The 24,779-nt window shown below is 46.1% G+C and overlaps 1 protein-coding gene and 1 pseudogene across 15 annotated transcripts in view; both read right to left on the bottom strand.

Moving 5' to 3' along the window:
- Positions 1–5,163: 5,163 nt before the first annotated feature.
- Positions 5,164–24,779, bottom strand: part of Tulp4 (tubby like protein 4) — a 134,385-nt gene continuing 114,769 nt past the window's right edge. For 9 of the 15 annotated variants that reach the window (XM_030250031.1, XM_030250034.1, XM_006523248.4 and 6 more), the window contains 6 exons: positions 23,353–23,497; positions 21,556–21,649; positions 17,265–17,393; positions 16,323–16,466; positions 11,577–14,089; positions 5,167–9,575 (listed from right to left, as the gene is read on the bottom strand). In XM_030250031.1, coding sequence (XP_030105891.1) covers positions 9,459–9,575; positions 11,577–14,089; positions 16,323–16,466; positions 17,265–17,393; positions 21,556–21,649; positions 23,353–23,497 — 3,142 coding nt within the window. In that variant the 3' untranslated portion in view covers positions 5,167–9,458. Of the gene's footprint in view, positions 9,576–11,576; positions 14,090–16,322; positions 16,467–17,264; positions 17,394–21,555; positions 21,650–23,352; positions 23,498–24,779 lie in introns of all 15 variants that reach the window. The other 6 variants (XM_030250033.1, XM_030250035.1, XM_030250032.1 and 3 more) reach the window with 2 other exon arrangements.
- Gm17881 (predicted gene, 17881) lies at positions 19,343–20,368 on the bottom strand (annotated as a pseudogene).

Raw genomic sequence — 24,779 nt, 5'->3', positions numbered from 1 at the left:
CTGTAGAGCCTGTCCATTAACCAGATAGCCAGATCCAGATGAGGGAACCACCAGTGGCACCAGGACTCGAATGGCACTTGCTTTAATTCCTGAAGTGGTTGAAGTTGGCCTTCTGGCTCTGCTTCAGGTATTTAACAACGTCAACATTTGCTGTCCTGGTCCCTGCTGCCTATCTAAGTCTGCCCTGCCTTTTCTGGTCCCTGCCCCCGAGGATGGAAGCCAGGGCCCCATGCATGCTATGGATGTTCTACCACTGACCTAGATCCTCAGCTTGGGTTTGTTCTTTTTCTATCTTCCTGTGGTGTGGACAAAACCGAGGGCCTCATATCAGCCAAGGGAGCACTCTGCCACTAAGCTATGCCCCTACACTGACTGCTCGTTTTTCTTCTAGTTGATGCCATTTTGTTTTATATTAAAACAGGGTCTCACATGGTACTAGAGCTGGTCTATAATTCACTAAGTAGCCCAGGCTGGCCCCACGTGCTGAGATAGATACGCTACTACACCTGAGTAACCTTGGCTCTTGTCAGTTAGCAGCAGGTGCGGGAGCTAAATGCTACTTTTCAATCAGTTGCTCAATGAAGATCCCATCAGTATGCCACAGAATCATTCTGCTTCATCATCTGGAATTGGCAACAGCCATTTCAGCCTTCAAATGCGATGGTTTTTGTGCAGTGTTACATAGGCACGTCTATATAGAATTGGTTTGTTTAGAATTAGTTATACAGAATTGGTTCTGATGAACTTTGTTCCCTATGGTCCCCCATTCATCTGTGAGATGTCAATGATTTCAACACAGAAAACAGAATTCATAAAAGATTCTTTTCTTGATCATCCACATCCTAGGTCAGAGGTTGTATCTTAATATGCAAGGACAAAAAGACCTTCTCTCATTCATACATATCAGCCCATCACTAGAGTGGTGGTGGATAGGGGCCAGGAGTATAACTCAGTGCCTGGCAGGCATGAGGTCTTGAGCTCCAGTCCCAGTCCCCACCCTGTGCTTTTCCTGTTGTATTTTAATTACAGACTCAGTGGCCTCCTCCATACTTTATAAAGTCTCATCCATAACGTTCCACTTGGTTTCCTGAACAATGGTCACTGGTATAGAGCATATAATTAGACATTATTGGACACGCAACACTACTGATATTTGTGGTATCCTCAGGAAAAAAAAATGTTTATTGTCCTGTGTATTTTTTGTTTGTTTGTTTCTGATACAACAAAGGATTTATTTCTAGGTTATTTTTATAAAGCAACAACAAGCACTGCCCTTAATAACCTCCCCTTTTAGGTTTTATTCATTTATCATGGTACCCTACTATATGATATAGCTATTTACCTCTCTCTAGAAATTGTATCTAAGTATTTCACAAAAATACAAACTTTATCTGAGTAAAATTCTTGAAGAAAGAATAAATAAGAAATAAATTTCTTGGTTTTTGTTGTTTGAAACAGGGTCTCTCTACATAGCTCTTGCTGTCCTGGAATTCATTATGTAGACCAGGCTGGCCTTGAACTCAACAGAGATCCACCTGCATCTGGAACTAAAGACATGTACCACTAAGGCTAGCAGAAATAAATTTCTTTGGCCGGGCAGTGGTGGCGCAAGCCTTTAATCCCAGCATTTGGGAGGCAGAGGCAAGCAGATTTCTGAGTTTGAGACCAGTCTGGTCTACAGAGTGAGTTCCAGGACAGCCAGGGCTATACCAAGAAACCCTGTTTGAAAAAAAAAAAAAAAACTAACAAAGAAAGAAAGAAAGAAAGAAAGAAAGAAAGAAGAAAGAATTTCTTTCCATTATATTTACACGACAAGTTCTTGACACATTATAGCAGACATTCATGGACCTGGTACTTCCTAGTAGCTGGAATGGCTCTGTGAGGTGGTCTTTGACTTGCACTGCCCTTTTGGCTTCATTAAGAGGCCTCTGGCTTTGGTGAGCTAAGGCTCCTCTAGCCAGGACTCCTGGGAGGCTCCATTCTCAGAAGCCCCAGGCACAACTGGAGAAGGAAACTGACAACCAACTCCAACCCCAAATCAATGCAGAAAATTACTTTTGTTTACTTTAGTTTGAGACAACGGACAGTGCCAAGAGCCATGCCCTTAAGCGTGTTAGAACAGGCCCAGTGCGGTCTTCAGGTAGCTCTGTCAACCCAAAAGGAAACTCAACTGTACATCAGTCTTGACCCTGGCTGATGAGTTTGCTGTTGTAATGCCGGTTTCTTGTGTGCTTCTGGAAGCAGACTCTGGTAGGAACATTTCCATCTCAGTGCTTTACACTTATGGTTTGGGGGTAGGCACCAGACTTAAGGATGAGTCTAGAGTTACCATGAGTTTAATGAGCTAAATCCCAACCTGTATTTGAGACAATGTTTCACTAAATTGCCCAGGCAGGTCTTGAACTAGCAATCCTCCTGCCTAAGCCTTGATGGTAGCTGGGTCGATGGGTCAAGTGCTCATGGGAAATGAACAAGTGCCAGGAAGTTCAATGAAAACTATGCTGCATCTGCAGATATCCCAACAAGGAGATCACAAAACATGGAGAAAAGCTTGTATCAAAACATACACTGTCTCCTGTGTACCACATGTGCCTGGTGGCCACAGAGGCCAGAAGAATGTATGAGATCCCCTGGAACTGAATTAGAGGCTCGCTGTGAGCTGCCATGTGGGCATTGTGAACCAAACCCAAGTCCTCTGCAAGAGTATTTTTTTTTTAATTACTAAACTATCTTTCCAGCACTTAAAGACATCCTATCACTACGTTATCAGGCTGGCTTAAATTCTCAGACTCAAGTAATCCCCCTGCCTCAGCCTTCCATGGAACTGGGTCTGTGGTTTCACTCACTTTGCCTGTCTTTTTCAGTTTCATATTGAGTGGCTCCAGTGCTCATTAGGAACTCTACGCCTTTCCTCCTGTTTACCTTACATTAGCATGCCTCATCACCTTACTGAATTAGAAGGCAATCTGAATTTCTCTGCAATGTCATGAACAATGCATTAATAAATGAGGGGGTCTGGGCACGTACTGCTGAGACTGGCATTGTTGGCCCTGCCTAGGTGCCTATGCTAGTCAGCTGTGATGGACAAAGCTGCTGCAGAGATCTATCCCATCATGGAGGAGCTGGGCCGTCACTGCTGTAGCTGACTAGCCGGCAGAATTCCTTACTGGGAATTGAATAGGTCTGTGTGACTTAAATTCCTAAAAGCTCTTTGGTTTAGTCTGACCCATCAGGTCTTCCCGGGAGTTGTATGTGGAGAACTGCAGCTCAGTTCCCCAACAAAGACTGTTGTACCCACCTTTCTGCCAGCTTCCTTAGAGCTGAAGTTAGCTTTGCAGCTTAGCAACTGCTAGGAGGTGTGGGTAAGACCAAGATAAATGTTCCCCAGCTCACTCCTGAGATGAAAGCTCTGTAAGCAAGTGGGGGAGACCTGCCTTCTGGATGCAGCGTTTGGGAACTGACGGCAGGAAGACACTGGGGTTAAGTCCTAGGGGCTTGGGATGCGCCAGACTGTCTAGGAGCTCAAAAAGCTGTAGCTTTATCCTGTAGCTTTTAGACCAATGTACCCTTCCCAGCCTCCAAGGCTGGATCTGCAGTCATCAAAGACCACACTTGGGTTTGTGGAGACTTTCCTGTAACTGCTAGAGATGAGGCCCACGCAGGGACTGGCAGTTCTAATGGATGAGCGAGGACCAGAGGAATAGTTTTACACAGCTTTAAAAAGGGAGCTGAAACCTCTACCACAGGTTAGGAAACCACACTCTTAGCCTCCTACAGTCAGCTAGGAACTTGAGGAAGGCAGGAAACAGAAGGCAGGACCCTGGGGAAGCACAGGAAGAAACACATCACTTGAGGACAATCCTTCCTTTGGCAGCCAAGAGCTATGCCTGCGGGGTATGTACTCTGGTGTTTGGGCTGTTTGCCTTTCACTTGGAGAGTGGGAAAACAAAACAAAACAAGACAGACAAGACAAAGCAAAACCAAAAGCCAAGCAAAGCACTGGTCAGGCTTATGAAGTTTCCATGGCATGTGAAAGTGAACTGCACCCACTACCAGACCAAAGTGCAAGGCCTCCATAGCGAGGCCCATGGGAGATCCTTGAAGCAGTATCTTCAGATGCCTCATGTCAAAGCGGGAATCATCAGGACTTTCGTCGACTCGAGAAGGAACCGAGAGAGCCATGTTAGTCTGAAGAATGGGAACAGAGCCAGGATGACCCAAGAGCAAAAGCACAAGGTGCACTCCACCCTGAGGGTTCAGAGGGGTAGGGCTGGCTAGCCTTACCAGGAGAGAGCAAGTGGGGTAATAGTTGAGGGCTGCTGTGCATCTAGCCCTTACCTACCTAGCTTCCTCCATCTTTTAGGGCTGTGGCAGAGTGGAGCCTGGGAGCCATAGCTGTATGTGTGAGGGATGACTGCACCAGGTGCAGGAGGAGCCTGCGGAGGAGACCTAAGGAGTAAATGGCGCTCCCCAGGTGAAAACTGTTTATGATGAAGAGGAAGACAAGCTGCAGCCGAATGAATGCCTCCCCTTACTTCTTGTTACTACAAACAGTCATTTCACTTTTATGGTTCTGTAATTTCCCAAGAGTGCTTACCTTGTCTCCAGGTTCAAAGTTTTGACACTCCACTGGAGGCTCCATCCTGGACCTGTGTCCTGGCTTTTCACATCCTCTGTAGTGTAGGAACACACCTCCCTGTGGAGAAAAGCAGAGCACAGGAAAACCAGAAAAGGGAACGGAAGGGGCTGTGCACCACGCCCACACCTGGCACTGAGGCACCAACATATTTATTAGCACCTTTCATCTTTTAGGTACTATACAGGAGCATTCATTTTCTCCCCCCATGATATAATTAACATTTATTAGAAAAAAATAAGAGCATAAATTCAGGTCACGCAATTTGGAAAAGTCGGTGTCATCCATCCCAGGGGACATGCACTACTAATTGGATTCTTTTTTAAAAAAGATGAAAACCCCAAAAAAGTCAAAACAATTCACTAAGTGGGCAATGAGATGACAGGGACATTTCGAGTGTTCCCAGTCATGATGGCATTTCTCAGGCGACCCTTGAAGTAACTGGAGGGTCAGAAGTTCATGTCACTAGAGGGAGGTGATTTCTTCTCAAAGGACCCAAGACCCATAATTCAAACTTGGCACACATGTAATTGATATTTTTTGATCTGCAAAATTTTATTAAGCAATAGCTGGACAAATCTTACAATTTCAAATCATCAAGAAAAAAATGAGATTAACCCATTTCAATTTTAAAGGCAAAATAATTTGGAAAATTACATCATTTTGAATGCAAACCATTACTCCCTTCTAGAATACTTCCTGGACAATCTAGTATACAAAATACATACAAAGATAGGCAAATAAGGGAGAGCTCATTGAGATGCAATGGTGACTCTCAACAGATCTTGTCTGGAAGGTTAAAGCAAAATGCTGACTTTTCAAAGGAAATGAAGAAACCAACACTGCAGGGACCGATGTGTATGAAACAGTGCACGCTGTTCCCAAAGTGTGGACAAGAACATGCTGGTGGTCTTGTTTGGTCTGTGACATATGCACCCCACATTGCACATTTATGGGGATAAAAAAGATGACAGAGAAGGAGAAAGACAGATGCCAGCAGTAGCAATAGTAGTAAACTCGGAAATTATGCCCAAATTTACAGTACTAAAATAATGCATTTATAAACAAATGCAAACAATACACCTTTGGTAAATAATACAGTGCCGTTTCCACTCAAATGTATAACCCATGCTTTTCTACAACACGAGAAAGAATATCTACAATAAACTAGATCTTATCCTACCCTTCCCCTTAAAATTGACTTGTAAACAGAAAACACGGATACAAAGTCACAGGAGAACTGCACAAAGCTGAAGAAAATGGAAACCAAGTCAGTCACAATCCTCCAGAGTTCATCTGCCAGAGATGAGGCGATACACAGCGGTGTAGTCTTCTGAACTGTATGTTACCAAAAACTCCCAGGAGCAAATGCCAGCTCAAACCCAGCTACTGTGGCCAACCTGTCCCCAGCTCACAGGACAGCACACCAAAGGCGGCAACCCACACCCAGTTTTACAGCCACACAGTGCCTTGTTTTACTTGAGGACCCCCCACTCCTTGGGGACTCCTTGGGGACTTCCACTACACTTGGATTTGATGCTTCCATCATTTTATTAGAATAAGCATTCTAAACACATTTAGGGGAAAACTTCTGGTTTCTTTTCAGGAGACAATAGACAGCTTACAGACTCATGAAAACTTTTGTCTACACAGGTGCCACGTTTTGACACATACTCCCACCCTCGTGAAAGGGAAGACAAGCTGCTGAATTCTGAGCTCTCAGGCTACCAGAGCCAGAATGCAGTGTTTAAGCTTCTCCAGGTATGACTTTTCATTTAAGAGATGGACAAAAGGAGGCCAGGCACCCTAGGGGCCTGGCCAAAGTCACCCCTATCCCCGTGGCACGACAAGTGGACCTGGAGTCCCTGGCCTTTGACTACAGAGTGAGTATTACACAGAAGGCCAGTCTCTGGATGGACAAAACCAACATGCAAAAGCTTTCGCTTTGTATGCTCATTAGAGCCGAGTATTTCTAGCTGTGGTGGTCCCAGTTTTTCTCAGGCTATACATTCAAATAAGTATATTCACCCATAACTTTTGTTTTGATGATACTAGAGCCAAATAAATCTAACACTAGTTTTCATGTTGGTTAATATACTCTTTTCCTATGGGTCTCTATATAGTTGACTGTTTTTAATTTCAGTATCCAATGAGACATTGGGACATTCACAAATTGCTATTAATAACCATGAAGTACCCAAAATTCTGTTACTTAAAAGTCTTCATTTGAGGAGAATTTAATCAAGTGATATTGACTGGAAGAAGCCATTATCTTAAAAGATACGATGCCACAACTGCTGCAGCCAGCAGCTTTCTGCCCATGTGGAACCTGAGACTCACTCTCCACCTGGGGGAGGAGGCTGGTGAGTGGCTGCTGTTCCTGCAGCTCACAGGTCAAGCAACTCAAGGCCAGAAGCCTGCATCTCCACAGACAAAGAGTATCTTTTAGGGATGTTCTTATTTAGCAAAGTTGTAAGTATAACTTTTGCAGTCTGGAAAAGGTAAATTTTAACTAAAAAAAACAAAACAAACAAACAAAACAAACAACAACAAAAAAAAAAACCCCTAAAACTTGAAGATCATTTACTAAGGGACTCTTTTGAGACTCTTATCTCAGATGTCTTGCCCTTCCTGTGTCTTATCACATTTTATTTTAAATTAACATTTTCAAAATAAGAAATACTGTCTTAGGGTATGCTATCTCAAAGATATTGCCTATTTTGCATATAATCAATACTGAGATAAAGAGTGAATTTATTTTTTTAGGGGATCAATAAGATTTTCTCCAACTCTCAAGAAAGTTGCAAAGCACCTAGCCTCCCCGTCCCCCACAAAAACCTTCTGTCATATTCTCTTTATTTTTTGCAGCAAAATATATTGCCACCAAACAAGGCATTACAAAGGTACTATTTTTCTAAATAAATAATAAAATGGGCATAAATCACCAATACATAATAACAAAATAGTTCCCAAGAATACTATAAAGAGCAAGATAAATAACTATCTCTTAGACAACAAAACAAAGAAAACTGCATTTAAATTATTCCATACACAGAGAGGCGACAACAGTATTGCACAGCTAATGCTAAGCACTGGATGCCTTATCAAGCTACAGGGACTTACGTAAACACACTAACTCTGAACATACTGCTCAACTTGTTCCGGGACAACTGGCCCACCTAAGAATCAGCTCTCATATTTTAAATTATAAAATGGAAAACCCCACTATCAGCTGGGAGATGTTCTTGTCCATAGTTCCTTGGAATCTAGGAAAAAATGATGAGTAATTTAATTTTTCTCAGCTAAAGGAATCAGACAGTTTCTTTCATTATTTTTAAACCAAACACAAGGAGGAGGAGGAAGAGGAAAAAGAGGAGGAAACTAAATCAACATTTAAGGTGAAAAGAATTTCCTTAGCATCTTCCACTTGTCAGCTTTCAAATAAGACCCAAGTCAAAAGTTAAAGCTCTTGCGCTCTGGGAACAAGCAGCACAGGTTGCAGCGACAGCGAGAACTGGGCCTTACTCCCAAGGTCTGGGTGTTTTCCTGGGTGTGTGTGTTCCCACGAGAAAAAATTTTGCAAACATGCTACAGGCAGAATGAATAAAGCACAGACAGTCTTAACAAGGCTCTCCCATAGTTGTGGTCAATCTTTTAGTACAGTCTATGCACCCAAAAACAGTTTTTTTTCCCCCTTACAGCATATTGTGGTGTTTTCCCCAAAGATGTGACTATGGCTCTATCTTTTAGTATGCTAGGAAATGCACACATATTTTTGATTACACTTATAACTGCTGGAAAGCATTCAAAACAACTGAATTTTAATGTGGACAAGGGAAGGAAAGGTGTAGTTGCAAATCAAGTCTCATTCACGGTTTAGAAAAGACAGAGCAATAGGATCTAAAGAGAAAGACGTCTACAGTAAAATGCTCCAGAGTCAAACAAAGGGGGAAGGAGAGCCAAGGCAGGTTCTTGACAAGTGGAGGGAGGTATCTGGTGAGTGAGCAGTCTAATGACTATGATGTAAACCCAGCTCCACCCCAGCCTGGATCGGCCCACTGACTGAAGTCTCTTACCTTCTTTCAAAGTCAGATAGGATTACTTCTGACACAAGAAACCAGTGGGGTTTCCAACTACCATCCTTGGAAAATCACCCTTGCATGAGCCACACTATCAGCTCATCCAGTTGTCTGTCTGCATGTGAGCCTGTGTCCATGGGCAGTCTCTCTTCCCTCACACACTGCCTATCAAATCACGTTGACAATGGTGGCAGTACCCATCTATGGTGGTTTACCTAAGCAGAGCACAAGGCATTTGCATATGTATCCCTCATTCATCCAGGTACCTTTTAGTGAGCAGCACACATCTGTGAATGAAATGCTGTCCTCCACAACCCAGTACAAGCTGACTCTTCCAGAGTTTTGGTTGTGTTTAAAAAATTTTTTTTTCATGAGTGAATGTTGGAATAAAGGGCAGATGACATGAAGAACGAACACTAACACTCCCTATGTTTAAAAGAAGAGCAAGGCCGAGCAACCTATCTTCTCTGCAAAGGCCCTTGGTCCTGGCCATGAGAAGTAAATGCAGTACACTCTATATCCAAGCTACACCGCCTTCAAGAACACAAGGTACCTCAAATTCTTCACTTCCAAACACCACTCTAGCAAAAGAAAAGAGACAATAAAGGCTAAGTGAACGACCGGGCCATGCCTACAGACCAGCACCCTCCTGGCCTGCTGGCTTCCCCTGTTCTTCTCAGGTAGTAGCAGTATGAGCTCCGCCTCCAAAGGCTCCTGCCATGTCTACTCCTGCATCTGTCTCTTCATTTTAGGCGCTGAGTCACATTGGCCAGGGCAACAGCAAAAGCCTGAACAGCTGAGAAGGGGTACTGGAAGTCTAGGATGTATGCGTTGCCATCAATCCGTCCAAACTGCATCACCTGGGAGAGGATGTAGGAGGCAAACACAAGAAAGGAAAAGAAAGTGAGACAACAGCCAGTTGTGTCCACTCCGCTCCGAGGGAGCCAGAGAGTGCAGTCTAGGACAGAGTTCTAGAAACTCAAGTAACTGAATCTGATGGGCTTCTAGATCTAACTACAGGTTTAGGGAAACAAGACAGAGGCTCATGGCTAATAACGTAAGGGGGAACAAGGAGCTCACATGGAGTGCTACAGATAAGATAAAGTGGGTCTTCCGGGGAAAAGAAAGACAAGACTCCATACGACGCTGAGAGACTTTCAGAGATGTGCCAACGTTGTCAAAGGTCTCTGCCTTGGAGCAGGCTTCCCTGGTGACTTTCTAGAGTATCACAACCCCCTTCCTCTATGCTCCTCCTTGTCCTGCTGAACCTGTGGCTTTGCCACTTCATGTGGCCTCAAAACATGAGATTACCGCACCACAGCATAGGATACAAGATATACGCCCATTTCCGTGTGGTCTTTCTCTCTTCTTTTGAAAGACACACAGTAACAGTTGCTTCCATGTCTCTCACTTGTCTTGATCTCACTTAGGATAAGGGTGGGCAGGCATAATGTAAGTGCCGTTAAACATTTTTAGGCCCTGCAATTCCCATGCTCTGCAGAATCAACCACTCCATTCCGCTCAGGTCAGATGAACTTATAGACTTACAGAATTGATTTACAACAGGAAAAGGGATATATGGATGTATCGCCCAGTTTGCCAATTCTTGGCTTAGAAACTGCCAGGCACACAGCAGGCAGCAAAAGTATTTGCTGAGTTAATTAAGTAAAAATGAAATTTAAAATGGATGGGCCTCCTGTGATGCTCAGGAGGTAAAGTGAGGTGGCAGGGCTACAGAGGCCACCACGCTGTGACAAGCACTGTCTTGTCATCGTGGGCTTCACCTGTACCAAGGAGACTTGCCTTCTTTTAGAGAACTGGAGGAGGACTTAGCAATAAACACAGAGATAAGCAAACAATAACTAGGAAATGGAAATATTGAGGAAAACTCATCGAAGGCACAGCTGTGAGTCACTTGGCGTGGAGGTCTGAAAGGTGTGCCCTCCCCTTCCCCACAGACTCATGTGTCTGAATGCCTGGCTGAGGGAATGGTCACTATTAGGAGGTGTGGCCTTACTGGAGGAAGTGTGTGTCACTGTGGGGGCAGGCTTTATGGTCTCCTATGCTCAAGCCAAGCCCAGTGTGGCACGCAGTTTCTTTCTGCCTGCAGAACAAGACATGGAACTCTCCTTCTTCAGTACCATGTCTGCCTGTGTGATGCCATGCTTTCTGCTATGGTAATGGTCTAAACCTCAGAAACTCTAAGCCAGCTTCAGTGAAATGTTTTCATTTTGTAAGAGTTGCTACAGTCATGGTGTCTCTTCACAGCAGTAACACCCTAACTAAGAGACTCAGTGACAGAAGGCTGTCACCAGTACCTAGTGCTTAAACTGGGAAAGTACGGCTAGCTCTCGTGTGTGCTAATGAGGTAGGGGAGGCAGGGCTGACAAACATAACCTTCTTCCATAGCTGGCAATGAAACGCTAGGAAGGAGTACTGTACATATGACAGTCAGTCTGTCCAAACTGCATTGTCTTGAGGTCAAGGTGGTGGGAAACAAAGTCATGAAATGGAAAAGGAGGAAAGAGGCAGTTAAGTAAGTTTGCCAACTCCTCAGGGAAACAGACAGCACAATCCACTAGAGTTACTCAGGAGGAAGGCAACACATGATGGCTAAATTAGAAGTATCAATAAATAAAAAACATGTTTTTGCAAATTTAAAGAGATAGCAGAGACCAGCAACTGAAAAGCAGGTGGTGAGGGAATGCGTGGGGGCTGTGCTTTCCCTTCCTAACCGGCTGCCTAACAGGGTACGCGTCATTGGATTTAAAGCACATGTGGAGGCCTTTTAAATGCTTGTTCCCAGAGTTCAAGGCACTGGCCCTACTTGCTCAGTGGCCACAGTACCACAGTCTCCTTACCTGTCGTCCTTCCAACTCAATCTGGAAATTCTTGGCAGACTCCTGGGTCACCCTTCCTCCGAAGTCCAGCTGGTACACCTGTGTGGCTTCGTTCCACAGTGGCTGCTTGTTGGCCATCACGTACACGAAGCCCTGGCTGCCCAGCCGCCCATCTTCCTTCTCACTGGCTTTGCGGCACTTGAATTCCTCCAGCTCACTGGCGGTCCGCAGGCTCCTCTTGCTTTTCCACCCCTTCTTGCTGCCCTGGCTTTGGTTCATCAGCTCATCCCCGCTGATGAACAGCTCGGGCTCACTCTCTGAGCTGTCCTGGAACTCGTTTGTCTTGTTCAACTTCTTTGACTTCAGTTGGTCTTTCTGACTTTTCACTTTCTTCTTCTCTCTCCCTAGGCGGGGGCTGGAGATGAGAGAATTAAAGTCACTCAAAGTCCTAGCATCCTTTTTCACTTTGCCCTCAGTGATGGCCTGAACACTTCCTTCCTCTGCTCGGCTATCCAGGCGCTTCCGGTTCTTCTTTCCGAATTTTTCCGTTCTCTGCGGTACAGGGCTTTCTGTCAGAGAGAGGACTTCTTGGAAATTGTCTGCAGTCTCTACCATCACCTCTGTGCCCATGTGGCTTTGGAGCTCGGCAGGTGGAGGGGACACAAGAGGCTTCTCCACCACTAAGTGGGGCTTGGGGGGAAGAGTGCCCTGGGTGTTCTGCATGGGCGGGCAGGTGCTGTAGGAGTTCCAAGGGTGCAAGGCGATGGGCGGCAGCTGTACACTGGAGCAGGTGCTGCTTCCTGGGTATGTGGGGGGCAAGGTGCAGTAGGAAAGGCTGGGTGGGTATGCTGGCTGAAGTACCACAGCAGACTCCTGTTGTGCAAACTGTGCCTGGGACAGGGCATCCTTAGGGGAGCATGGAGCTTGTACTCCAGGCAAAGAGGGGTTGTTATAGCTGCCTGGATATGGCATTCCCATCCCATAGCCTGTCGGGAAGGTGGCAGTAGGGCTGGACGGAGACTTGGGAGGCACAAAGGGCACTCGAGCCACATCCAGGTGCTGGCCTTGCCCTAGCATGAGGGGGGACAGTTTTAAGGGGTTGGGCACTGTAGGTTGTGCTGTCCTTTCCTGGGGAACCCAAACGTCCTCACCCAGCATGGGGTCCCACTGGTAAGGGGGAGGTCGCTTCATGGTGACAGCAGCTTCAGGAAGTGGGGGGTGCCTCAGAGGCTTCTCGAGCTGACAGTGCTGAGACAGGGCCTCATCCTCGGTGAAGGCTGAGTTGACATAGTCAGTACGATCACGGGAGGTGTCAGGAGGGCTTAGAAGATTATAGGAGGACTGGGAGGCCAGTGGGGAGGTGCTGATAGCATGGGCCAGGGCTGCACCTGACTGGGAGCTGGGCCCTGCTCCACTGCACTGGCTGCAGGTGTATAGGGCAGGTGGAGGTCTTGCTGGGAGCTGTGCCACTGCCCCAGCAGCACCCCCCTTAGGCTTGGCTAGGGGCTGCAGTGGGGCACGGGAGCTGTCTGCCAGCTGGGCCATCTTAAGTGCCACCTCTCGGTTGTTCCTTCGTAGGGTGGCATGGATGAGACTGTTGTCCAGCCTTTGAGCGGCACTCCGCCCCTGGGCCAGCTGGCTAGCAATTTCAGGGTAAGGAGGTGGGTCCCCTGTGGGGATGGAGTATCGAGGGACAGTTAGTCGGTTCAGAGTCGCACTGGTGCAGGGTTGGGGGACCTTCTTCTCAGTGGCTGTGAGTCTCAAGGTGGCAGAACTGCCTGGGCCAGGGAGAGTGTAGGTGTTCTGGGAACAGAGCATCCGAGTCCGAGGCCGGCACACCTCTTCCACATTGCCACTGCTGTCAAAGGTGGTAATCCTCTCATAGCCTAGTGGAGGCTGGTAATGTGCTGCTGTAGGGTACAGTGAGAAGTCACCCTTCTTCAAACACACATCCACTGGGGGCTGTGGTGGTGGCAGAGGGGGTGGGGGTGCAGCCGTGGTGGGGGCAGCAGGGATAGTTCCTGGATACGGGGGTGGGGGATTCATCTTCGCCACCTGGACCTCCTGCGGGGCACTGAAAACTACCGCATCCCCCTCGGCAGCCAGCTGAGGCACTGGGCGCAGGGCCTTGGCTGACTTCTGCAGGTGCTCATGGTCCCGATCTCCATGGTCCACCGCAGACAGCTGCATAGGCGCCTGTGGTGGTGGTGGTGGCGGTGGTGGCAAAGGCAATTGAGGAGGATTCTGAATGATGCGGCCCATTTCTACACCTCCAAAAATCACCTGTCCAGGATTGGAGTACCGACTGGAGACTGGGTACTGGGTAGCAGCATCACCTGCATGCTCTGCTGACCCTACAGCTGTTGTCTGATTGGTTAAGACATCCAACTGCACATTTTGATTGGCCAGCAGGGACTGCACCAGCCCTATGCTCTGGGTGGGAGACAGAGCTTGAGCAGAGCTGTGGATTGGTGCAATAGGGATGTTCACTGTACAGGGCGGGTTGTTTTCAGGGACACCTGATGCTCCTGTAACTGTAAAACAAACAAACAAACAAAAAAAAATCGGTTGCAAAACAGTGTAATAGAACTATGCCAGAATAAGACACATACTGAAATATATCTGATCTTTTCCAAGCAAAATGTACCCACTAAGACATCCAACTGCACATTTTGATTGGTCAGCAGGGACTGCACCAGCCCTATGCTGTTCACGAAGCTTCTCAAACCCTTCTGGAAGAACATAGCCAACTAAGGAGTGTGCAGCATGGCCTGCCTGTTGAGCATATTCTAAGGTACTGTCAAAACATCTCAATGAACGTGTTCTAACTTTCTGAATTTGGTACCATGTGCTTGCATGATACCATTACACATAAATGTCTACAGAACTCTTTAGTGGTTTTGCTCATAAAATGCCTATGTAAAATAAAGTGGAAACACCAAAAATAAAAAATAAAATAGAATCCCTAGAAATGGGCATATTGGCTGAATGCCCTTTGCCTATTTACTGCTTTTTAATATTTCAAACAGCATTTAAGGTACAACCAACCAATAAAAGCATGTGGATATTCCATTTACTATCCAGAGGTCACGTCATGAACCATAAACGTCAGCCATGACTTGCAGGCAGGTGCTCAGAGCCACAGTTGGCAGTGCCCCTGTTGGCAGTGGCGCTGACTCTAGCTTTGCTCCCTTAGCCTACTAAGTGGCTGTGTCTCTTCCTCAGAGCACATTGTCAGAGGCCCAGAGGCTTAAAACTTGGTGTTTAATGCTGTATAGCAATAAATAATTGAGCAATCAACAGGATCTAACAGGGTTATTTTATAGGTTGGCTGACTTCACCCAAACAGCAGGATGCGGCCAACACAAGTCAAGCCTGGCCTTGGGCCTGTTAACCATGTGTTTGCTGGGATCTCCCTGAGAGAGACAGTTCATCCTCTGGCTTAGGAGTCTGGCCCCACGTCAGGCTTCCTGTCTTTGGCATGCTGATCTCTCAAAGAGATACTCTTTGGTGTCCAGGGAGCAACGACTTCAGGTATCTCCCTCACCAACGGATTCACAATCCCTGACTGTGAGCCCCAAGACAGTGTACTTCAGCCTCTCAACAGAGAACTACACACACACACACACACACACACACACAGACAGACAGACAGACACACACACACACACAGACAGACAGACAGACAGACACACACACACACACACACACAGACAGACAGACACACACACACACACACAGACAGACAGACAGACACACACACAGACAGATACACACACACACACACACACACACACACACACAGCCAGTTGCTGCAGCAATTCAACTGTGGAGAAGGAAAAAACTCTAATCACTGCATTTGGGGACAGCAAAGAGATTGTCAAGGGAAAGTATGAGCCATGTCCAAACCAGAGTCTGAAACAGCAGAGCGTGTGTCAAGCTACGCACCCAAGTTCATTCACTAAATGGTAGGTGCTGGTGCAGAAGTAGAGTCTGGGTCTACAAAACTTGTAGTTAAAAAGCAAGAATGTTTCTCAAGCGCCCTTGAGTAACCGAGAATAGTAAGATACAACTTATTGGAAGCCACTGGAAAACACTCTGGTTTGGGAATAAAACAAGACTATTTAAGAATCCCCTACTATAGCAAAGAAATCTCAAGGCCAACAGATGTCTGACAGTTTGTAAAGTTAAATTTAAAAGCCGTGTGCTAAATAAATAGTAAAGCCAGGTCGCAGTACAGACTTGGTGAAAGGGTGTTCAAATGCAAAGGCTCTGAGTCCTGGGAGCACGATAGACCCCTAGAGAGGTGGTCCAAAGCAGAGGTACAAAGGACAGATGTTATGAGGCAGGACTTAGCTCTGATTTTACACAGCCCTCCTACATTAGGTTCCTGATTTGAGCTCCTGCCCTGACTTCCCTTCCTGACAGACTATAAGCTGTGAGGTGAAATACCCTTTCCTCCCCAAGCTGCTTTTGGTCACGATGTTTAAATAAGCAATGGAAAGCAAAGAAAGGCAACACCCGATGTGAGAAATGCTCTGCGAACTGTCACTCGTCACTAGCATCCAAACCACCCATGGAAGCTCCTCTGGGAGCTTCCTTCCTGCCAAAAAGCACCCATGGCGTTTTCCTCCTAGGATACACTATGCCTCTTAAGCTTAGCGAGCGAGGTGGGCCTTTTTCAAACCTCATTAGCAACTGTACTCAATGACTGAGCACTCTGTCCCCTGGCATGGTCCACTGAGAGAGGAGCTGTGACAGACTCACCTGGTAAGTCATCCTCATCTTCACTGAAAACGTTTGGGTTGAAGACAGGCAGGTTAATATAGTCCATGGAAATCTTCCTAACTTCCGGGAGATAAATGGTCATCTGCCGAGGCTGGAGATGCAGCAGGCTGGTTTTATAGATTACTGGTGAGAGGAAGGAGGACACAGTTAGTTGAGGCACACCTTTAGTGTCTGCTGATGAACACAATCTGGGATAGGAAAATTCTTAGTCTGTCTACAGAACCACAAATTTTAAATGCCAAAAATATGCCTTGGACTCATCCTTCCTTACAACGAGCAGACGCAGGAGAAAAGTCTTTAAAAGCTTCATTGGACTGGAGGCCTGGGGAGCTGCCACTGCTGCTCAGAGTGAAGGCTTATCTTCCTGCGTCTCACTGCAGTGCTCTGTGGAGGGACTTACAGCACTCCTACAGTCTGTTCAAAGCTTAAGGTTAACTTAGGAACACAGGTATGAGGAAATCTAAGAATTTGGAATTAAAACAGTTAGAAAAGATAGGATTAATTATAAAATTATGAATATAAGTTTCACAAGTAGGTTAAAAGCAAGATTAGGTTTCTGTCAACTCTCTTTTGTGTTTAAATGTTTATTAAATAATTAACTTAATCGTGTGTGTGTGTCATGACACACGTGTGGAGGCTAGTTCTATCCTACAAGATTAAACTTCGGTTGTCTGGCCTTTGTGAACATGCCTTTACCCACTGGGCAAGCTCAGTGGCCCATCTTCTATGTTTAATACTCTCCCCTGGGAAACGATATACACAGGCACGCTAACGGCATTCTCAGTAAGAAAAGCCACATCCTATGTCTACCACTGGCTCTGGGCCTGACAAACCAGTCAATCTAGAGGCCGTGCCTTGCAGGGGCCTCAGTCTGAAGCTGGTGCTCGAGGTGGCTTTCCTCCACAGTCTCAGCATACTTACCTACAAAACACAATCTGAATGTTGGTGGAAAAGTTCTGTGCTGTTCTGAGTTAGTACAAAAGTATTGTCCAGAGCAATAAAGAACATTTGATTTTTGCATTGAGGAGTGATTACAAGCATCATTTGCCTCTAGGGAACAAAAGCAGGTTGACAGTAGAAAGATAAATCAGAGCTCGTTCCCTCTCTCCCATCCTCTCTCCATGTTGTTCTTCTGCTGCCCCATCTCTCCATTTCTTTCTTCCCTCTTCTCACTGTCTCTCTCTTCACTTCTCTGTCTTTCTCTCCCTCTTGCTCTCTCCTTTCTTTCCATTTCTTCTCTCTCTCCATCCCTCTTCCCCACTCTCACTATGAACCATCCTTTAAAACTTCTGAATTTCTAGTCTATGACATAATACTTAGGTTATATAAAAAACTAAAAAGAAGTAACTTTCTTGGATCAGTGCACAGCCACCACGGCTCTGTGTACCCCCCCTCCCCAAGGACTACAGGTGACCAAAATACGTGAGCAGGCTCTGAAACAGCCAGTGAGTTTCTGGGATCATTAGCAAATAGATGGAGTTCATGTGGATGTCACATGTCACATGCCTTGGATGTCACATGTCACATGCCTTGGAGGTGTGTGGCTTCCTGCCCTCTATCAGCAGAGTGTGGAGATAAGTTAAACTGAGGGTGGGATGGCTACATTGTGAGACCTTGTCTGAGGAGGAGGGGGAGGAGAGTGGAGGGGGCAGTGCCAAGAGGAGGAGGAGAGGTGAGTAACACACTAGCTGTCAGGAGGAGAGAGGCTGCCAATGATGAAGCCAGTCCCACTTGCTGTCTGCCCTCTCCCTCAGTAAGTCTGTATACTGAGCTTACCCCCCCACCTCTCGCCCATGTGCTAGTGTGTTCTAACTGAAGGAAACAAATTATTAAATGTAAAGAATAATAGGGAATACTCACTTTCCAAGTCCATTAGCGCATCCTACATTGTATTTGAGAAGATTAATAAGGTAACATGAATAGTCACTTCCTAATCCAAAACTTGCTTTGTCTATTATAATCAAGTGGGGAGTTCTTTAGGCTTGGTCACAACAGTTTATGGACCAATTGCTCCTTGGTCAGGAGAACAGTGACCCCATGCTGTGTCTCAGGAAGCCTTTGTCCTCACAGGCTAACTCACACTACAACAGCAGAGGCTCCCAGTTTAGTTTCCCTAACTGGCTTAACTATGGATCTACTCACAAGAAGAGAAGGACAGAAGCTGACAAGGATACATTAAATAAACTTTCACCTCAGTCTTTTTTCCCAATCTTTATCTTAGAAAGGCTAACTTCCCAGAGGCTTACTAAGGTGGAGGTAATGGTGACATTTAACAAGTTAGTAGGGCACACGTGAGCGACTCGACATTTGTGGTCATCAGAGCTTCCAGAGCACTGAAGTATCCTAAGAAATTCCCTTTGGAGAAAAGAGCTGTGTGCTACGGTAGGAAGTGAGGAGTGAAAAGGAAGGACCCATTGTTCATGCAGTAAAGCCACACTGACCACATAAAAACTCACACTGGCCCTGTCACGTCATTTCTTTATCACATTATACACAGCAAGCCTTATTTTTTTGTGAGGCCAAGGACTAAATCCAATTCAATTTCATGTTTTACTTTGGCTTCACTGTTTTTCTTTCTTTCTTTCTTTCTTTTTTTTTTTTTTTTTTTTTTTTTTTGGTTTTTCGAGACAGGGTTTCTCTGTGTAGCCCTGGCTATCCTGGAACTCACTTTGTAGACCAGGCTGGCCTCGAACTCAGAAATCCGCCTGTCTCTGCCTCCCAAGTGCTGGGGATTAAAGGCGTGCGCCACCACGCCCAGCTTGGCTTCACTTTTATTTGAAGTGAAAACTTCATACTGAAAGCTTTAAACTTGGTGCTGTTTTAAGTGCACCCTACAAGTGCACACAGAGCAGACGGCGTTTGAGCTGGGCTGAGGTAACTAGCTGAGGTAACGGTGCTAGAGGTCGAACCTCAAGCCTCAGCCCTGCTGCACTCCATCCTCAATGCATTTGTAGAATTTGGTTTGCAAGAATAATTCATTTTTTAATTTTTATTTTTTTGACAGATGAGTCTTTTAATAGGAAAATAAAAAAAAAAAAAAAACAACTCCCTCATCCCCAAAAAATCAAAAGCCACACATGCAACAGCAGCAACACACATCTCTTCAATCCAGACAGCTGAGTTTCAGTTCTTCGCCTTGGGAGGTGGCCTTACACACCCATAAGCACAGCGCGGTCTGGCTCAGAAGGCTCCAGCGTTAGTTGCTCCTGGGGCTTCATGTTCTTGCTGCACTTTCCTCACTTCAGATGCAAACACAGCTTCTGCTGAGGCTGTGGAGTCAATGCCGTTGGCCTTAATGGAAATCACAAAGTGTCCTCCATTCTGTAGGAAGGTGTGTGCATTCAGGGCCACACTCTGGGTTTGGTCTGGCTGGGCCACATCAGCAAAGATGACATCCACCGTTGAGATAAGCATTCGGTATTTGTGTAGGTGCCAAGCATCTTCACGTTGATGAGGCCACGGCCAGAGTGGTGGAGAACTCAGCTGCATCAACCAGACCAGACCATCCCGGCCGACAATATCAGAGATGTGGGAGACGGTGGTGCCTTCCCCTTCCCTCTTCCAAGGTAGAGCACCTTCCCTCCCACCCTCAGCCCCGCTTGATGTGGATCTGGTCTACATCGCCCAGGATTTGTCATCTCCTTCTGAAATAGACTTTTCTCTTCATACACAGATTCTCCAGGGATGAGATTCTTTGTGACAAGGGCATCCTCCTTTCCGCGACAGATAAAGACACCTTCATGCCGATGTGGCTCCACCATCACATTCTTCCCTGACTGGTTTCCTCTCTTGCCTCCCCGGCCACCACCTTGACCCCTGTTGCCCCCAGATTGGAAGCCTCCACCTTGGCCACGTCCACCTCCTCATCCCCTGAAGCCACCACCCCTTCCGCCTCCTTGGCCTCCTCCTCTATCATCAAAGCCACCTCTGCCACCAAAGCCGCAGCCACCACCGGGGCTGAAACTTGGTTTCATTACTGTGTTCTGGTCTCGAAACTCAGGCATTCCTGACTCCATGAGTCTCAGGCTTTAAGAATAATTTATTTTATAAGTCTGCATAGGATACAACTTCTATAAACATAATTCTTGAAATAACAATTTAAATTTAGCTGTAGAGAGCACACATTAGATCAAGGGCCAAGGCCTGCCTGGCCTCACAGAGAGAAACAAGTGAGATTAGCAAGGAGGCAAACCAAGAAGATGGGGGGTGGGGGTGGGGGGTGGCAACTACCTAGCAACAGCTTGCATCTCTGTCAGTCCAGTGCCAGCCAACCTGGTGTACAGCAGCAGCACTGCAGGCTACCCCAGCTCTCTAGCATTCTAGCGCTCTCCTACACTAGACCTCCTGCACTCTGTCTCCTGCACTTCAGTTCCTGCTCTCTCTCTTTCTCCCCTCTTCCTCCCCTTCTCCTATTCTCTCTCTGCCTCTACTCATTTTCCAGGCCCCCTTCCCTTCCCTCAATAAAATTCCTTAGTACTACGCCTGTCGCATGGTGGGGATTCTTCAGGGGAACACCTTGGCTGGGCCACTGAGGTGCCCCCTCCTACCACATTATACTGCTGTTTTATAAACTACAATGGGGGTGGGCAGGGAGTGCAGCACAGCTATGCAAGGAAGACCCAGCAAGCAGGAGGAGGCTGCTATGGGAAGGTCTGTGACTAAGTCCACTTCTTCCCTGCCCCTGAGGTAAGGTAGCAAGTACGCCTCACAGGGATAGGGATGTAAATAAAAACCAAAGCCTGGCATGGCCTCAGCTTCCATTCCCCTCACATAAGTGCCCTCTGTGTCTTAAATCTGTCACAGGTAGATGCTTACTAGATAAGGAAAAGCAAGAACTAAATTCTTAAGAAAAGGAGACAGCTACCTTCTTGGTCTTTAACTTCTCTTTAGAAGTTTCTTGTAACGTAAGGACCCAGGCACTGAAACCTAGATCTGCTCAGCACAGCCAAATGTCTACAAGTCCTTCAAAGTCTTCTACTAGAGATTTTGGCTACTAACAGAGCTTATCAAAGAAAAACACATGAAAGCTCCAGGAACAAAGCCAGTGAGCGACAGAGCTGCTTCTCTAACAGCGAGTGGCTGGAGTCAAGGAGACAGACAGGAGTCCGGTGCTGTCTTAAGAACTCATTTTCAAACTTAAACTGCCACAGGTTGAGATGGGAACTTTTATTGATTTCCAATGGGACGGTGAGAAAATAGAGCGAGTCTTTACCTGCACCGAGGTTGGTTGGTAGGAATGCAGCCAAGCCCACAATCTTAAACTTGGTTCCCCAGATATTGGATGTGACCTGAGCAAGATAGTTGTGCTGTGGGGGAGGGGGAAAGAAAAAGACAAAGAACCTCAGTCTATTTCATACAATTGCCTACTTAGAATGAACTAATATGTAAAATGCTTAAGTAGACACTGCCAGCAACATTTACTCTCCACCTGATGCCATTTTACAGATCAAGGGTTAGTTAACCAGACTGTGATGGCTGCCATTTCCCAGTGGTGGACACTGAGCTGGGAGTGCTGGCTCTTTCCCGAGTGTCCACATGTGTTCAGTTTTAAAAGGGCATTAGCAGTTTGAGAGATGGCTCAGCAGCTAAGAGCACGTGCTGTTCTCATGGAGGCCAGGAGTTCCATTCCCAGCACCCATATCAGGTGGCTCACAACCATCTGTAACTTTAATTCCAGGGGATCTGGCCTCAGTGGGTACATCTATGCACCTGGTGTACATAAACACACACAAGCACACATACATGCATAAATTAAAACATCTCTTAAAGGGTTATTAAAGGGCTGTGGAATGTGGCTCAGTGTGCAGAATGCCCACCCAGCATGCATGAAGCCCTTGGGTTGACCTCTGCCATTGCACAACTCAACCTGGCGAGGTAAGCCTGAAACCCCAGACTTGGGAGGTTACGCTGGGAGGGTCAGAAGATCAAGGTCATCCTTGGCTACACAGCAAACTTGAGGCCACCCAGGGTAGAGGAGACCCTGTCTGTATAATAAAATTAAAAAGACTATCAAAGCTCAGAGTAGTGGTGTATGTCTGTAGCTTCAACCAGTTGAGGACAATGAAGAAGTACTTGAGCCTAGGAGAAGGGGGCGTGGCCTCATTGTTACAATCAGGAAAACAGGAAGCAGGTGTGGCAGGATGTGCTCTCAGCAACTGGGAAGCTGAGGCAGGGGTATACTCAGGTCCAGACCAGTCTGGGCTACCAGAAATATCTGAAACTAATTAACTAATCAATAAAATAACAAAGAAATGACATTATGTGAAATAAAGACAGAACTTAGACTAAACTAACTAAACAAACAAAATGGCCACCAAAATGATTGGGACACAATTTTTGTTCATTTCTCCTTTTTCTCATGGATAAATTCTGCAGATTTCAACTGAACTGAATCCATTATGTCCCTGAACCTCCCAATTACCCTACTGTTTCATGTGTCGATGAAAAGCATCTTACAAAGTCAGTGCTATGCTCAGGGTGGGCGTGAGTACAATATAGCTCCTGGAGGAACTCAGGACCTAATGATGCACAATAAGGCTTTTGTTGGTTTGTATACAATGAGGTGTTTGATAAACACCAGCAGGGCATTAGACTTGTGTTAGCTGTCCAGGGCAGGAAGCCTTCACAGAGAAGGCCCACACTGGAACAGTTAGGGCTGAGAGTGAGGGCAAAACCAGGGAGGTGCTGGAGAGGTGACTGTGGCAGAACACAGGCATAGAGAAGGCAGGCAAGGCCAGACTGTGGAGCTATGGCCAGTGTCCCCTTCCTGGAACTGAGGAGTCACTGCAGGACCAGGAGGCAGACAAGAAGAAGGGAATACACCTCACTCAGAGCTGTCCTGGAGGAAGACTCCAGCAACAGAGAGGTATGTGGGACACAGCCACACGGTGTGCATGCATGCAGGTGTGGCAATCAGCAAGCCGGGGCAAGTTGGGAAGGATGGCGGTATTTCCAGGTAGCCTGCTGGCTGGACTGTGTGCAGGCTCTGTTGTCAGTTATATGAGCCTACCTGAGTGATGTCTTCAAAAGGAAACTCTCTCCGTGTCAGGCTGGGCGAGCCCATGGAGGGCTTGCGCATGGGCAATCGGGGAGACCGAGAAATCTCTTGAGCAGCCCGTGGAAGCTTGGGTGACTTTCGGGCCTCAATGCTGATCCTGTGGGAACAAGGTATGAGGGGTCAGACATCCACAGAAGGATGCATCTGGATCTAGAACCCCACTCCCTCTGACACTCAGCTGTAGAATGTTGGCTCTCAATAGTCAGGGCACTAATTTCACAAAGCTCTCTCTTGCTTTTGATTTAGAAACAAGGGGAAAGAATGTCAACTAAATACTAAGTAATATATGCAGAATTTAAATATGGAGATGACACCTGGTGATTCACCTGTAAGAGCCTAGAGAATGTACAATCACCACCTACTGACTTACAGTATATTTAGAAAAGCGCATATGCCTTCTACCACAAGTTTGCGGAATCGGCCCTAGGGAGATGGCAGGAGAGAAGACTTTCCCATCCTCACGACACCGCCATTTACAAAACTTCTTCTATGTCAGTTTGGATTTCAGCAGGCTATTTAGCACCACCACCGATAATATTTAGGTCAAATCACTGAATCTAAAGCTTTTCTGCTGCTTCTGATTCCATGTTCTATTCTAGCTCTGCTCCTTTACAGGTGTTTAACACTAGTCTACTCAAAAGACGGTGCTATGCAAACAGCTACGGCAGGGTTCATAGCGTCCTATGAAAAGTGCATACAGCAGCAGATATAGACTGTTTACGGAATTGGTAAGAAACTTCAGGCTCCAGGAAAATGGAAAAACGGAGGACTGAGTGTTCCAGGCAGAGAGAACGAGGAAGGGGGCACCATTCACAAGAATGGCAGGACCTTCAGAGGGTATTTATAGATAAAATGTGTGGCAAATGATCTGCTTAGGTAGTGAAAAACACTAGAGAATGACACAAGTTCTCAATTTTATGAACAGTTTAAACAAACTTTAGAGGAAAACAAAGCAAACCCAATGTATTACATTCCTGGAACAGTTGGATAGTAAAAATAATTGTTTATCCTTCATGTCATATACAAACACTGGTTTGGCTATAAAGCAGATCTGAGATTGAATGTAAAAAATAAAATTTTAAAGATGCAAGAAGGACTCTCATGGTCTTAGAACAGACAGAGATTTCCTAAGTGCAGTACAAGAGGGACTGATTATAAATGGACCTCTCATATTGGACTATCTAGCAAAATGTCTGTGTGATATGGAGTCCTCTCTGTTACAAGTCATTAAACAATCTAGTTAAAAAAATGAAGGAAAAATTCAAACAGACACTTGACCAAAAGCAATAACCAGATGCTGATATAAACAGGACAAGTGCTCAGCTCGACATCACCAGTCCCTGGAGATTCCAGAATCAAACTCCAGTGCCACTGTCACT

Source organism: Mus musculus, chromosome 17 (genome assembly GCF_000001635.26).
Source record: "Mus musculus strain C57BL/6J chromosome 17, GRCm38.p6 C57BL/6J".
NCBI lineage: Eukaryota > Metazoa > Chordata > Mammalia > Rodentia > Muridae > Mus > Mus musculus.
The sequence above is the reverse complement of the archived record's forward strand: the minus strand, read 5'-3'. Positions and strand labels throughout refer to the sequence as shown.